Below are 15,202 nucleotides of genomic sequence, written 5' to 3'. Positions count from 1 at the left end.
TGTAATTTCAGAGATTTTAAAAACTGCATAAAAGCTTTGTATATAAATTGTAATGCTTGTATCCAAACATTCAGATTTCATGTTGATGATTAGTTTGATGTGAGGAAGACTGGGAACAAACAATTGTGTGTTTTGTCATCCTTTAAGGGAAAATAAGGCAAGCTTTTCTGTAATTGCATCTAAAAGCTTTGAGAGTGTGATCTAATTGAGAGACTGCAACAGGCAAAAACTTTTTACGAACAAATTTATTTCATGTTCGTTATTGATGATCCTTTAAGAGGCTTCACATACAGATAGAGAATAGTCAAGAATGATGAATAAGCTTCCTGCTGCTGGTCAGTAGTGACTCTTAGCAGGAATTGCATTGGATGGGAAATACAAGCCTGTTAAAAATAATACTGTAAAAGGAAGAACAACATAGCTTTATAAACTTTAGCTTCAACTTGTCAAGTTATATAAATCAGAAATGTCCCATATTAAACAGTTTCTAAACTCTGTCTCTTGGGTATTCTAGTAGTCACTTTCTGTGAAAAATCGAAGTGCATACTTCTGATTAGGCTTTTTTTAGTATTTCCTTGGCACTTTATCTGCAGCAAGCTCATCACATTTTATACTTGGGTTGAGAGCCGTGATATGGAGAAAGTAACTGGATGTGTCACTTAAGATATGAATTTTGACATGTGTTCGAGTTTAACACTGCAAAGTAGAACTGAAAGCAAAAGAGAGGTATGGGAGAGAGATCCCTGTACTGTTGCTATCAGTTCAGTTGTAACAAGGGTTAAGTATTATATAATATCACTTTCCTTGACTCTTGAATAATGTTTCTTTACAGCAAATCTGGTTTGCAGAGATGTCTGTTAATGATAGAACCATACATGTCTTCCCACAGCTGGCTTTGAAGAGCAAGAAGCTAAGCAGAATGTAACTGCTTGGGGGACAATGAGATCATGTTTAGTGAGGAGGTTATATTATATAAATGTAGATGCCTGATATTGAAGGTAGTTTCACGTGAAGAATATTCTTAATTTTCTTCTGTTAGATCACAAGGTACCTGTAAAATTAATATTCTGTTCCACTCCTTGTTCCTCAGCTCCACTTCCCAGTTATGCTCAAAGTTGGTGTAATGCTAATTTGCCTGTAGAAGTATTGATAAACTCTCACTGTATGTTTGGTTGGCAGTCAGATCCCTCCATCCATTTTGTCATGAAGTTTTCTGTTACAGTTGCCAAGATGTTTCCAGTTTTAGAATTAAAATGTATAGATGGCGAGATAGAAAAATATTCTTGTCTAGTGATCAGCTGTGTTTTATTTCTGCTGAAGAAAGTTTTTTAATTTCTTTAGTCATGCATGTGCATGATTAGGAATAAATTTAATCATATGGTGGGTTTTACCTGAAAACTCTTCTACTCTGGAACTACAAATTCTGAAAACATGAAGATGGGTAGCTTTTTGTTATGATGTATCAAAATAACTGAGTTCTGGGTCTAAAAAAAAATGCTTTCTTTTTATGGCTAAATAACTTGGTACTAGGAATGTGAATAAAACTTGTCATTTCAAGCTAATGTTTTCTTAATTGACAGAATATAGTGGTAAGTAATTTGTTGTGGTTGGATTGTGAAATACCAAGGTGATAATACTTTCATGTTGTTGACAGTATAAGTGCAGCTGTGTTGGGCAAGCATGTACATCACTTGTAGTAAGTGAAAATTTGTTGTGCCATGTCAGTGATGTATTTCTGCCTAGGACAAATGTGAAAATACAGGTTAGTCTCTGACTGGATCTTGCCATCCAAAAATGCAGAAGACAATAGTTTACTGATGTCATCAACATTAACTTGGCAAAACTGTGTCCTTAATGCTTGATGTTTCTATGGCTTTTTCTAATTATGCCATTAACTTAATTTTTTTTCAGGTTGGGAGGTCAACAGAAAGCCCCATAGACTTTGTAGTAACAGATACTATTTCTGGAAGTCAAAATAATGATGAAACACAGATTACGCAAAGCACCATATCCCGTTTTGCATGCAGGATTGTTTGTGACAGGAGCCCACCATATACAGCAAGGATTTTTGCAGCTGGATTTGACTCATCTAAAAATATATTTCTTGGTGTAAGTACTACTAATAATTATGTTATGTACAAGCAAACTCTGGTTGTTATTCTGTTATTTTCAAGCCCCAAAATTTCCTTGTACTAGTTGATAACTTATACTGTTGTTAGACTTTTATTACTCCAGTGTACCAGCTGCAGTGTTAAGTAGAAACTGCAGTTTTATGTGCCTGATTTATTACCAGCATGGACTCACGGTCATAATTGTCTTTAACAATGAAGCGCTACTTTAGTAACTGTTAGTGGATTTTGTTTAGCTTGGTTTGATATATTCTTGATAGTCATTGTGAATAAGCCGCTGTTGCAGTTCTGAGTGCTGAAGACCAAGGAGCACATCAGCTGCATTATGGAAAAGGATGTGCCTGTTGCAGTGGTATTCCATTAAGATAGTTAAGAGCATGCTACTGACCTTTGAGGCCTTAACTTCTACCTGAACTGCAGTCAGAGGCACTCAACTGAGTAAAAAAACCCCTAATATTTAAGATAGAATAGTAATTGAAGATGCATAAGCAAAAGATGTTACCACTCTGGCATAAGGTATTCTTAAAAATGCTTTTTTTTGTAAATCTATGTCTAAGTGCTGCCAGCTGGTGAGGGAATGTTGTGTTTTAGACAGGGCTAGTAAAACTTCAGTCTATAAACTTTTAGACAAACTCTTCTTTCCTGGGGTGGTTGTCACATGCAGGAAAAAGCAGCAAAGTGGAAAAATCCTGATGGCCACATGGATGGATTGACAACTAATGGGGTGCTGGTCATGCATCCAAAAGGAGGGTTCACGGAGGAGTCTAAACCTGGAGTTTGGCGGGAAATCTCAGTCTGTGGTGATGTGTACACTCTCCGGGAAACCAGATCGGCTCAACAAAGGGGGAAACTGGTAAGATGAAACTAACTGGTAATTAAAAGAAAACAAGGGTTACTTGTTTTCCTGGCATTGAATGGAGGCAGTCATAGGGTGACTGCAGAGTAGCAGCATTGTCCTGGGGTAGTTAGTGGGCACTGAAATCATCTAAGTAGATGTGTATTACAGTAGATTCTGTACTGCTGTTCTGTTTCTGTTTATACAGGTGAACAGTCTTCAAGTTTTCTGCTAATGTCACTTTTCAAACTGAAATAGCATAGAGTGTAAAAGCTAAATAAACTTTGCTCTTGAATCTCCATCTCTGAAATGTTCTCCTGGGACATGGGGACATCTGGAAGTTACTGCGTGGGGAGCTGTCTTTTGCAGTACTATCTTAAAAGGAAGAGTCTACCTGCATGCAAAACAAATTTGGATCATGCAGCTTCTGTTTGATTTACCTGCCAATAGGAAGATAAGGGAAGCCCTGCTAAGTATATTCCTGTTTTATCCTGTGAAGCAGGATGGGCTTTACCTTTAGCAAAAGTGAGAGGTTTCAGCTGCCATAGACACCTGTGGCATACCTGACCAGGAGAGAGGTTCCCATGAAAGCATGTGTCCACTTCTCCATAGATGATGGGAGGGAATTCCCATAGTGCTCTTGTTCTTTCACCTTCCCAAGATCTGTGGGGCCTACGAAGGCGAATGCTATCATCACTCATCCCTTTTCCCCCTGCCCTCAAAGGGGGAGGGAAGGGGAGGGTGGAATCAAACACCACCATATAGAAGTAGCCCAGCAAAATACACAGACAACCATATTTCCACTCAGGCAGATGAGCTTCCCCAGAAGTACTCTTTGTTTCTGGGTAGGTTAGAATGCTGTCCTGCCTGCAGACCTGGAAAAGCCCATTCTGTTCTTTGTTAGGGTTCAGGAAGTGAGAGGATGTTCAAGGGGCATCTTCACAGCAGCTGAAGATGCCCTTTTTCTTTTGTAACTTTATCATCCAGCTGCTGGACTTGAAAGACTAAGAAAGTGTGCATGGTGGGGGGAATATCCTTCTCCATGCCAAAGTTGCTTTTGTGCTGCTACCTTGAGTTCCCATTAGCTTGGTGATGATAGGAGGTATCCCACATACTCGCGCTGAACTGACTTTCCAACTTTGCCATTGGCTTTGCAGCAAACCGACTGCTTAAAGGAGTTAGGAAAGTGGAGTTTGACTATTTTGTTCTGCTTTCAGTAGACAGCCTGCAGTACATAAATTGCTTTGTCACTTTAATGGTGGCAGGCAAACATCGCCTCCGGGACTGGGACAGATGATGTTGCAATTGCGCCCTTTGTATGTGGTTAGCAAAACACCTTTTTAGTGCTGCTAAAGAAAGGCATACTAAAACAAATAAATTCCCTTCCCTGCATCCAAAATGACTTGAATTCTCATTTAAATAAAATTACATGGCACACTGGTATTGATGTGATCAGTATTCGTTGATTGGGTTCATAAAACCAAATGCACACTGTATAATGAATTGAACACATTGCATACGAGAGAGCTTTTTGCTTTGCTGTTTGTGAAGGAATTATCTGAAAAGTGCATCAAATCAAGGCTTCTCTCATCTCTGCTTGAACTGCCAAATTTTTCTGCTAGAAGAACTTTACACTGGTGACCTCTTATCTGTAGTCTATTGTACCATCTAGGTGTTTTGTGCAAGTATGATCCACAGTTAATCTGAATTTAAACTGGATTAAAATGTAAATGCCAAATTGGTTGTCATTCATGGTATTCATAGGCAGACATGATGATTTAATGTGACCTACTTAATGTATTTGTTTGTATTTGGGTATTTGTTTTGCCTTAGTGATTAAAGCCAGGCAGTAGGTCTGTTACCCTCTTTAATTTCATAAAGAACCTTTTTAATATATATTAATCATTACTGAACTGGTAGCAATAGCACAAGTTGCTTATATGTTTGTGACATTAAAATAAATTAAAGAATATATCAGCAAAGTACAATGTGTGTTTGGCATAATCCCTTGAAAATGTTTTAAGTACCTGCTTTTAGTCAGATAAGAGAAGCCTTTAGGCGATGCACATTGGGGCTGTATTTGCATGGAGTACCTCATTAAATAAAGGGCCTAACTAGTTGGGGTGGTTAATTGTTCAGAAGTTGAGCCTGTGTGGCTTCAGTTGCAGAACTTGTCACTTGAGAAATTCAGCTGGTAATTCACTCTGTTGTAACGATAATCCATGCAAGTACCTGTGCATGTAGCTAGTATTGCATTTGTCATTTATCCCTAATCTATCTGTGGAAGAGTTTCACTGTTGATGAGGTACGCTGTGGGAGCTCATGCTTCTGCAAAATGCTTTACACTTATCACAAGCCAAAAAAAATGGTATCTGAGTAGCAGGACAGCTGGTCTGTCTTGGGTAGCAGTTTTTAGTCCAAAAAGGATCTTTTGCTGCGTAAGCAGCCTCTGCCAGTCTACATGAGCAAAGAATTCCAGGGGAGCAATATGCTAATACAGCCCATAGGGAATGGCAAGTTTCCTCTTCTGTCTGTCATGACTTACCTTAAATGTGACAAAGGCATACAGAGAATCAATATTAGAGAGAAAAAGTAGCGTGCTCAGAGGTAGGGGGTATTTGTGCAGAAGTTAGTGATTACTAATTTAATACCTTTCCCAAAGAATTACAGGCAGGAAGACTGTATAATAATTAGTACTGCCCTAGCATGTAACAGCTGCAAATTTAGGACCTCCTGTACAAGCACAGAATAAGACACCAATGCTCATTATAATCTTAAATATAGGATAAGAGACAAGAGATGGATTCAGACAAATGAGGGGCCACAATAAGACAAAATTGGGTAGCATGCTAGGGAGCATAACGACTTGGTAAGAAAGATGACACATTTAGAGAACTCAGTTGTCTGTTGTCCTGGTTTCAGCTGGGATAGAGTTAATTTTCTTTCTAGTAGCTGGTACAATGTTATGTTTTGGGTTCAGTATGAGAAGAATGTTGATAACACACTGATGTTTTCAGTTGTTGCTAAGTAGTGTTCATACTAAGTCAAGGATTTTTCAGCTTCTCATGCCCAGCCAGCAAGAAGGCTGGAGGGGCACAAGAAGTTGGGAGGGGACACAGCCAGGACAGCTGACCCAGACTGGCCAAAGGGGTATTCCATACTGTGCGATGTCATGTCCAGTATACAAACTGAGAGGGGCTGGCTGGGGGTGGGCAGATTGCTTCTCGGGAACTGACAGGGCATCGATCGGTGAGTGGTGAGCAATTGCATTGTGCATCACTTGCTTTGTATATTCCAATCCTTTTATTGTTATCATTGTCATTTTATTATTGTTATTATTATCCTTATTATTTTCTTCTTTTCTATTCTGTTAAACTGTTCTTGTTTCAACTCATGAGTTTTACTTTTTTTCCCCAATTCTCTCCCCCATCCCACTGGGTGGGGGGGGTGAGTGAGTGAGCAGCTGTGTGGTGCTTAGTTGCTGGCTGGGGTTAAACCATGGCATCTGTAGAAGCTCTCAGGTTTAACTGCTTACCCTTGTGTTCCACCACTAGGTAGAAAATGAGACCAACATCCTACAAGATGGCTCTCTCATTGACCTGTGTGGAGCCACCCTTCTGTGGAGAACGGCAGATGGACTGTTTCACACTCCAACTCAGAAACACATTGAAGCTCTGCGACAGGAGATAAACGCTGCCAGACCACAGTGTCCTGTTGGGTTAAACACTTTAGCATTTCCCAGTATCAACCGTAAAGATGTAGTAGAAGAGAAGCAGCCTTGGGCATACCTCAGCTGTGGTCATGTTCATGGCTATCACAACTGGGGACATCGCAGTGACACAGAAGCCAATGAGCGAGAATGTCCTATGTGCAGAACCATTGGCCCCTATGTGCCTCTTTGGCTTGGTTGTGAAGCAGGCTTTTATGTGGATGCTGGTCCTCCAACTCATGCTTTCACCCCTTGTGGACATGTGTGCTCTGAGAAGTCTGCAAAATACTGGTCTCAAATCCCACTGCCTCATGGTACTCATGCATTTCATGCTGCCTGCCCTTTTTGTGCAACACAACTGTCTGGGGAGCACAACTGCATCAAGCTAATTTTTCAGGGTCCAATTGACTGATATTACTTTGCAATGACCACAATAACATTTTCTTTAACAATTTACTGTGAAGATTTTGCCACTAACTCTAGATTTTACCTTTTTTTATAATGTTATTAATAGGGTGGTAGGGTGGGGATGGGGAACTGACAAGGAAATTCTGAGGGACTGTGGTGGAATTGGGATACATTGATACCTGGAACTTGACAGATATCAGTGGTGTTGCATGCTCAAAAGCAGCATATTCATGAAGTCTTCTTGGTCAAATTGTAGTATATTTGTAATCTTTTTATTAGTACCCTGGATCAGAAGAAGGTGTCTTAATAATGATTTTTTTAAGCTAATATTTTTTAATGGAAAGGTTTTTTCTTCTAAACTTTGACAGGCCTTTAAAACCTATTTTTCAAATCTAGAAGGAACATACAGAATGTAACTGTCTTTAAATTTGCAATATAATTTAACTTGAATAGTTTCTGAAGGAGCTAATACAGAATGTGTGGACAACCATAGGTGAATGTTCACTAGAGATAATTGGATATGTAAGAGAAAAATTAGCTGCCTAAATTGTAGAGTACAAAAGCTATTAAAATATCTGTTGTGGTATAACACAGCTGGCCAAAAAGGCATCAAGGATTACTTGAAACTGAGGAAATCCCATTTGCATTGATTTCCTTTCAATGTAATAGATATCCACTGTTCATTACGTATGGTATATGGCTGATTTTTTTTTCTTTCTTTTTTTTTTTTCCCCCTGTTTAACCTGCATCTGGTGAAACTGCTTTACTTTTTTACATACTTATTTCCGTTTTTTAAGCCAATGTTCTGTATATGTGTAGTCTGGCCTTTTTATTTCTGCATAACTTAGGTTGCCCTAACTGCTCCTTGCATGCCCAGGATCATTGGGTTAATTGAGGTGTAGCAAGCCTTTAAAACTGCATTAATGAAGGGGTAGTGCCGCAGCAAGACAGAAGGTTTAGGTACAACTTATACAGAACTTATTTACATAGACCTGAATTCAGGAGAGCACTTAGTTTGTGTTTAAATATAAGCCCACGGATGGGACTGTTTAGATTCTCAAGTGCTTCAATGGATTGTGGTTATATGTTGCTATGTTTTGAAATGAAAAAAGCAGTTCAAAATAAGTTATTTTTTTAAGCTCACTTACTAGCCAAAATGCTGTAAGGAGAACATCGTTTCTAGTTCAGCTGAGTATTTTTGTTCACTTTTCAACTTGCTGCCATCTGTCACCTTTTTTTTGCAGATTGAGATCTGTTTGTATCCATTTTTTTTCGAATGTTTGCAAATTAAACAACATTCAAATGTAATCAAAATATATGCACCAGGGTGGTACGTCTGAAGTGGATCACTTGAAATTCCTGACTTAAGAGAGCTGATAAATGTTTACTATGGAAATAATTAAATCAGAATTTCATGAGATGTATCCCGCCCACTGTTAGTTTCATTTCATACAGAATGATAACTCTTTGATTTGTGTTTTTTTGTTGTTGATTTTTTTTTTCCTTTCGCTTTCTGTATTCTTGGTATCTGAGGTATCAATCTATCCAGGTTTAAAAAGGTAAAAAAGAATTTGGGAGAAAATTATAACATCTCTAGATGAAATTGATCATTCAAGCTTAGTTCTGTTTAATCAACTATAGCTTTTCGCTATATTTGTGCCCTTTGTATAAATATATAATTTATATGATTTTAATATATTCTGTATATATATACTTGAATTGGCCTGTTCATATTTTGGTTGTAAAATTGTTTTATAGTTAACCTTATAAACATTTTACATGTCCCTTGCCAATGGTGATGGGACGTACTTTGTCTGCTGCTGTTTTTAATATAATTTTGCTGTATAAATGTTCAGCATTCTAATAATTTGAAAATAGCTTTACTTTTCTTTTATGCTTTTGCTGTTTAAAAAAAAATCTGCAGCATTTTCTCTAAAAATCCCAAACTGTACAGTTTTTGTCCCACTCAGTGATTGAAAATAGGATGAATCGTGTTAACCTAAAACTCTATATGCTTCTTCCTAGTGCCTTTTCAATGAGATCCTCTTGTGATTCTGTATTCTGAGTCCTTACGCCCACAAGTCAACCTTGTGGCTAATCTTCATCAAGAGTGGCAGCCCAACCAGATTGGGAAGAAATGCCTTTGGCCTTCAATTCCTTGTCATGGTTTCTGTCATAAATGTGAAGGTGCCTCTCCCTTGTTTATATTCAGTACAAGTTCCTCAGGTCCCATATGCATACTGCAGCATTATTTCTATTTAGCATATACCTCATCTGTGAGAGGCAGTTTCACCTCCACCTCGTTCTTACTGGACTCTGTGAAATACTTAACTTTGTTTCCCACAAGAGATGCTATGAAAACACACTTTCAGGAAATGTTCCTTATTGAATTAAGGCCACGAGCCGTGTGTTAAGGCTGGTGACCAGAGGTCTCGAGCTCTGTGTACGACAGCTTCACAGGTCTGGGGTGGCAACTGTATTACTGAGCTGAGCTGATCAGGACTTGCATGCGTAGTCTCCCTCTGAGCGTAAATGGATTGTAAATGCGCAGGTTCCCAGGCATCTCTGTTACCGAGCTTTTTTACTTTCTTCCTTTGCAGTTGCAGTTTAATGGCTGCTTCAGGGCTTCATATAGCTGCTATACCCTGTGCAAGGTGAATGTACAGTGTTAGAAGAATCCTCACTGGTAGCACTAGTACACCATCTGGTTGTGGTGTGTTTGGCTTGCATGAAGTGGAAGACTGGCTAATGGTTTGTATCCGAGGGAAGTGTCAGTTTGAAAAGACTGTGTTTTAAGCGAGATATTTAGTTTCTTTCACTATTGGCAGTTCTGTATAATGCAAGAAGTACTGCAGGAAGGAAGATTCTCCTCTTATCTGGGAAACAAACTTCACAGTTCCTTTGCATGAATCCAGGTACTTTGCCATTTACCAGTCAGTAGTCAAAGCTAGGGCGAGTCCTGCAGAGCTGGATTTACTGGGAAGGCAGAAGAGTTTGTGGCATTATTTTTCTCATCACTACTGCCACATACGCTGCTCTAATGAAATGATGGACCATTTGGCTGCTTAGCCCTTTTCTCTTTCCCTCATCTCAGTAAACACATACTGTTGCTGGTCTGGTAGCTGAATAGGAGAAAGTAGTTTCTGGATAAATAAGACTGGTTCTGTTTGGAGTGAGTAAACTTGAGAACCACCCTCAAACTTTGTTTTGAAAGTTTATTTCATGATTTCAGTGTTATGATATTTCTTGCATACCATTTCAAATGCTGGCAATGTATTCTGTAAGGATTTTTTTCACCTGTTACTGTTGATTCTATTTGAATGCTTCAAAACCAGCTTTGACTGCATAACTTATAGCTAAAAGTATTTTTCTAGTCTGATCTTAAAAAAAAAAAAAAAAAAAAAAAAAAAATCTGTCATATCCATGCACACTGGAGCTGTAACACTTTCCTTTTTCCTGGCAGCTTTTTGATAGAGTGCTGAAGTCTAAATAGACGACTGAGTGGTAAGCGTTGTTCTTATTTTGAATCGTGGTCCAAGTTGTACAAAAGAGTTAGCATGATACTGCATTTTAATCACGACTTTTTTTCAAGTGTGGTCACTTTGTGCCTCAGGGTACAGTAATAGTACTGTACTGGCAGAATAATTAAAGGAGGATTTTTTTTTTTTTTCTTTGTGAGGGTGGGAATGGGGCTCAGAAGAGTTGAAAGCCATTGTTGGGCTGGTTCCAGCAGGGACAGACCCACCTTGAAGCAAAGGCGTGCCAGGAACCGATCAGAAATGTGATTGTAGCTGTTCGTGCTTTCAGACCTGGTTCATGCTCTGAAAAGGATTCTCCTCAGTTCGTTAGGAAGCTCTGGGATGACGTGGAAAGGCTTCCCAACAAAACACTCTTCAATGTTTTAATGGCACTTCCTGGAATTTGAAGGTTCTACTTCAGAGCCTGAGTGAGGAGCAGAGGTGCTGAGTGTATCATAGCGAGAAACTGCAATAGCCTCTGAATAGAACTTTGATTTTTTTTCTTTTTTTCTTTTTTTTTTTTTTAACGCCACACAGCACCCAAAAGAAACTTGGTTTCAACTGTGGTAACTCTCCCTTCAATGCTGTTGCACTGGAAGTGGAAGGAAGCTTCTCCAAGACCATCATGTTTCTGTTCATCCAGCTCATAGTCTTGATGCTTTTCTGGGGTCAGAGGACTTTTGGTAGTGATCTGGCCATCATGAGAACTGATAGAGGCATTTAAATGCATTTTTAGTGTGGTAGGAAAGCTGACCTGGCTTGACTGCTGCTCTTGCTTAAAGTTGAGCTGCAAATATGCCTTGGAAATGAGCTGTGCTTGTAAAGGAATGCTCTGTCACGGCTGGTTAGGTCTTGTTTTCCCCGAGACTGTTGTTAACATGCTGCATTGGATGCGAAGTGGAATCGACAGGTAGAGCTGTTGATGGGAACAGGTAGGAACAGAATTCTGCTGGGCACTTGAGCCGAATAGGTGTGGACAGCCCACTATTCTGCAGTATTCTGGCCAAGGATTCCTCCTCCTCGTTTGCTCAGTTTTCAGCCTCTTGTGAGTTCTTGGCTCCTCTCATTTTCTGTTTATCCATGTAGTCACAGGTAAACAAGTAAATAATAGCTTGGAAAGAAACAAGGAAGAGAATTAAAAAGATACCTTCAGGCTTGGTTATCTCTTCAAGGAAAATAATAATTGGAGTTGCAAATGTCTTTTACAGATTTTTCTTATTCTGATTTTTATAAGCACTCTTCACAAGTCTTCGCACTTGGTGTTGTGAATTAAAAGGAAAAACTTAGAAGGTAAGGCTGTTTTTGGGGGGAGGGGGGATGGAATGGGGGTAGTTTCTAGGATAAAGTCGCAGTAGTTCTGCAAGCCCTGTGCAAACCATGTCCCATTGACTGCAGCAGACACTTCGGTCTTGAAAGAACAGTAGTCGGCCTCGACAGGTAGTAAAGATAGAGCTTTACTTTCTGTGTTGATCAGAGTTTTCATTTATTGGCAGCGGAACAAAAATATGAGTTGGACAACCAAACTACAGATGAAACTGGTGGCTGTCAAATTTCCTCTTAATGGGGCATATTTATACCTTCCTGGTGGGCAAGCCAGTCTTTGAGTCACCTGGAAGTCCCTTCTGTTTGTGTCATGGTGATTAGGGACAGGTATCGCTTTCCTCTTGGATCAAATACATGATGGAGAGCCCCCGGAAGGCTCCTTCTTGTGGCACAACTGTAGGAAAAGTCTCGTTCACACAGCGAGCCCTGTATGATGAAGAAGTGATGTTTACCTTTAAACAGTGTTACCAGCTGTTAAAACTTCTGGGTATATTTGTAAAATTGGTCTTTTATACACCATGTGAAATGGATTGAAATAACTTCTTTGCTGTTGTACCTGTGGAAGTACAAGCCATTTTACAGGAAAAAAAAAACTTTAAAAAAAATTAAAATATTATCTCAGTATTGTCACTGACTCCTTCAGTTTTTTCCCTGCTGTTTGGTTGTCAAGATTTAACTTTGATTTGCAAAAACATATAAGTAACTTCAAAAATAAACAGTTCTCTTACCCTTTTATCCCCTTTCTACTCCTCAACAAACAAAAACCTAAGCCTTTGATTGATGATTCTTAAGTATTCAAGGTAGTGGAGTGTATTCAGGTGTGAGTGCCCTGAAATTTCAGTTAATTCACTTCCCTGATTTTAAATTGAACTGTTTGTTTTCAATGCCAACTGCCTTCTTGCGGTGTTAACATAATTGCTAAATAAAAGCAATTTCCAGGAATAATATGCTTTGTGACTCTTAAAATTAATTTCCATAATGGTAATTCAGTGTTTTGTTTGCATCTGTGTATTCATCCCCTTTTGTATGCAGTCCCTGTGAGTACATAAGCTTCTTTTTTTTTTTTTTTTTTAAATGAGCTAAAATGAATTGTCAGCCTATCTGCAACTTTCTCTAGATGCAGTCGTCTGCCAGCTGGCTGTCAGGCTTCCTTGTAATTGAAGAGTGCTAAATACTTTCCAGGGAAGATGCTCCCAGGTGAGGGGGAAGCTCTGGGTTATTTGTGTCCTCTGGGACCATTACTGTCTGTATAGGGACAGCTTCATTTCAGGACATCTTAAATACGCTCAAAGTGCTGCTGGACAGGCACTGTGTAGATGTGGTCTCTGACACGGTGGGTTTCTGAATAGGGCTTCTGTGCTTGAAGAAATGCAGTGCACGGGTGAAGAACAGCCGTTCATACCTGACCAAAGATAGGGATGATCCTATTTTGTTTAAAACTGTTGGAGGCAACCTAAGAGGAGAAGTTCTGCTGGGGATGTTGGTGGGGGAGAGGTTTCTGCCAATCCTTAGAGGAGGAGATGAGCATCAAGGCAGGAACAGGGGCTGAGAGGGAGGAACAGGGAGTGTTCAGAGCTGAGGTGGTTGGCGGTGTCACCTGAAGGCCTGGGAAGAGAAGTGTCACTGCTCGGATCCTAAAGCAACACTGTAGTACCCCTCAGTAGTAACCTTTTGTGGGCTTTTTATGCAAATTGTGGATTTTTGTATCAGTTCTATCAGGCAACACCACAATTTTGGTTTTTGATTTAAACCTACAGCTTTAAGTCTGTTCTCGCTTCGTTTTGTGCAAGACAACAGGACCAAATGTCATCCTAATGATCCCATTCGCTTGATTCTTCCAGCTACTTGATTAAAGATGCTGTGGTCTTTTTTTCACTGCCTGCCGAAGAGAGCATGTACTCCTGCCTCTGTGTTAACCTGGCTGTAAAACTTCACTTCTTACTGCAGCTGGTGCTGCTGGGAAATGATCTTTGTGAGAGGTTTCCAGAGCATTGGTGATTACTGCTTTTCTTTCCCTTTCAAGGTGTTGCTGTATGGATGCATATTTTTAGGAGGAACTTCAGAAATCTCTTTCATGTAAAACTAAGGTAGACAGAAGTTTGACATAGGAGTCTGAGCCTGATACTTCTTTTCTTTTTAACTCACTGAAAACTCATGTCTGAAGAAAGGCTCAAGATGAGGGAGTACTTAACAGCAGAAAGGAATTCAGTAGAACTCCAATTACATCAGTGTTTAAAATTATAAACGTGCATGTATATAATTACATATGTAAAGAAATACATTTTGTGGAGTGTTTGCCTTAAATGCTGTATTCTTAAAAGCTCTAGCTGAACCAGACTGCAGAGACAGGGGCCCTGGCCTTTGAACTGAGCAGGAATTTGGTACTTCTGGTAGAAATTGCCCTCCGTGAGAGCAGCAGAGGGAAGAAGGCTGTACTTAAGTCTAAAACTAAACTTGGGCTCCCTTGCTCTATGGTGAGGTGTTGGGGACTGTTTGCTGCCCTTTCCAAAGAAGCAACTCTGAAACCCCTTCTCAGTCTGGGGTTAAATTGCAGAGGGTGGACGGAGCTGTGCTGGCTGTGGGGCAGGCTGAGCCCACAGACCAGAAAAGGGATGCTGCTGCCTACGCTGGTGGCTTTCCTCACGGATGGTTTCTCTGTCGTCCTCCTGCGCATCACCTTGCGAAGGCGAGGGAGGTGTGCCACAGGCAGCTCATGAGCTGCTGAAATCCAGCTGTGGCTCTGCAGAGCAGCTGCAGAGCCAGGTGTTAGCAACGAGAGGAGCTGGGGCTCGGCCTCAGCCTCAAGGGCGATGTGGGATTTGGGCCAAATTGCCTGTCAAGCTAAGACCACAAATCCTGCTCGGCAGGCTGGGGAGAGCAACGAATAACATCTGGCTAATCTCAGGTCTGTGACGCATCCCCTCCCCTCTTTATTTCTCTCTGATTAAATCAAAGTGAGGAGCCAGGGAAGGGGTGGAGGAAGGGAGAATGGGCCAGAGTACCTCTCCTGATGAGAGGGTCCGGACGAGGGCTGGGGTCAGCTTCGTCCAAGCAGTGTCTGTAAAAAGTGGAGTCTCTTCTCATGTCAGATGTGATGCAGCAAACCCTACCTGTGTGTGTACCAGGAGGCTGGTGTGTTCCCCAGCCCTGGGCTCACCTCTGTCCTGCTTCATACTCCTGGGAAAACTACTTTGCTTTTTCTCTCCCGTGTATTTTTTTGTCCCCTTTGGAAATCTTGACCTCCTGAAATCTTCAGGTCCATGCAGAAAGGCACGTAAGA

The 15,202-nt window shown here is 40.3% G+C and overlaps 1 protein-coding gene across 1 annotated transcript in view; it reads left to right on the top strand.

Annotated features, from left to right (window-relative positions):
* The window catches only part of PELI2 (pellino E3 ubiquitin protein ligase family member 2), an 81,873-nt gene extending 69,006 nt beyond the window's left edge, over positions 1 to 12,867 (top strand). The window contains exons 4-6 of the mRNA XM_052783547.1: positions 1,912 to 2,109; positions 2,794 to 2,982; positions 6,519 to 12,867. Coding sequence (XP_052639507.1) covers positions 1,912 to 2,109; positions 2,794 to 2,982; positions 6,519 to 7,085 — 954 coding nt within the window. The 3' untranslated portion in view covers positions 7,086 to 12,867. The remainder of the gene's footprint in view (positions 1 to 1,911; positions 2,110 to 2,793; positions 2,983 to 6,518) is intronic.
* Positions 12,868 to 15,202: the final 2,335 nt, after the last annotated feature.

The sequence above is a fragment of the Harpia harpyja genome, chromosome 3 (assembly GCF_026419915.1).
Source record: "Harpia harpyja isolate bHarHar1 chromosome 3, bHarHar1 primary haplotype, whole genome shotgun sequence".
Taxonomy (NCBI): domain Eukaryota; kingdom Metazoa; phylum Chordata; class Aves; order Accipitriformes; family Accipitridae; genus Harpia; species Harpia harpyja.
This window is presented reverse-complemented; position numbering and strand designations above follow the sequence as displayed.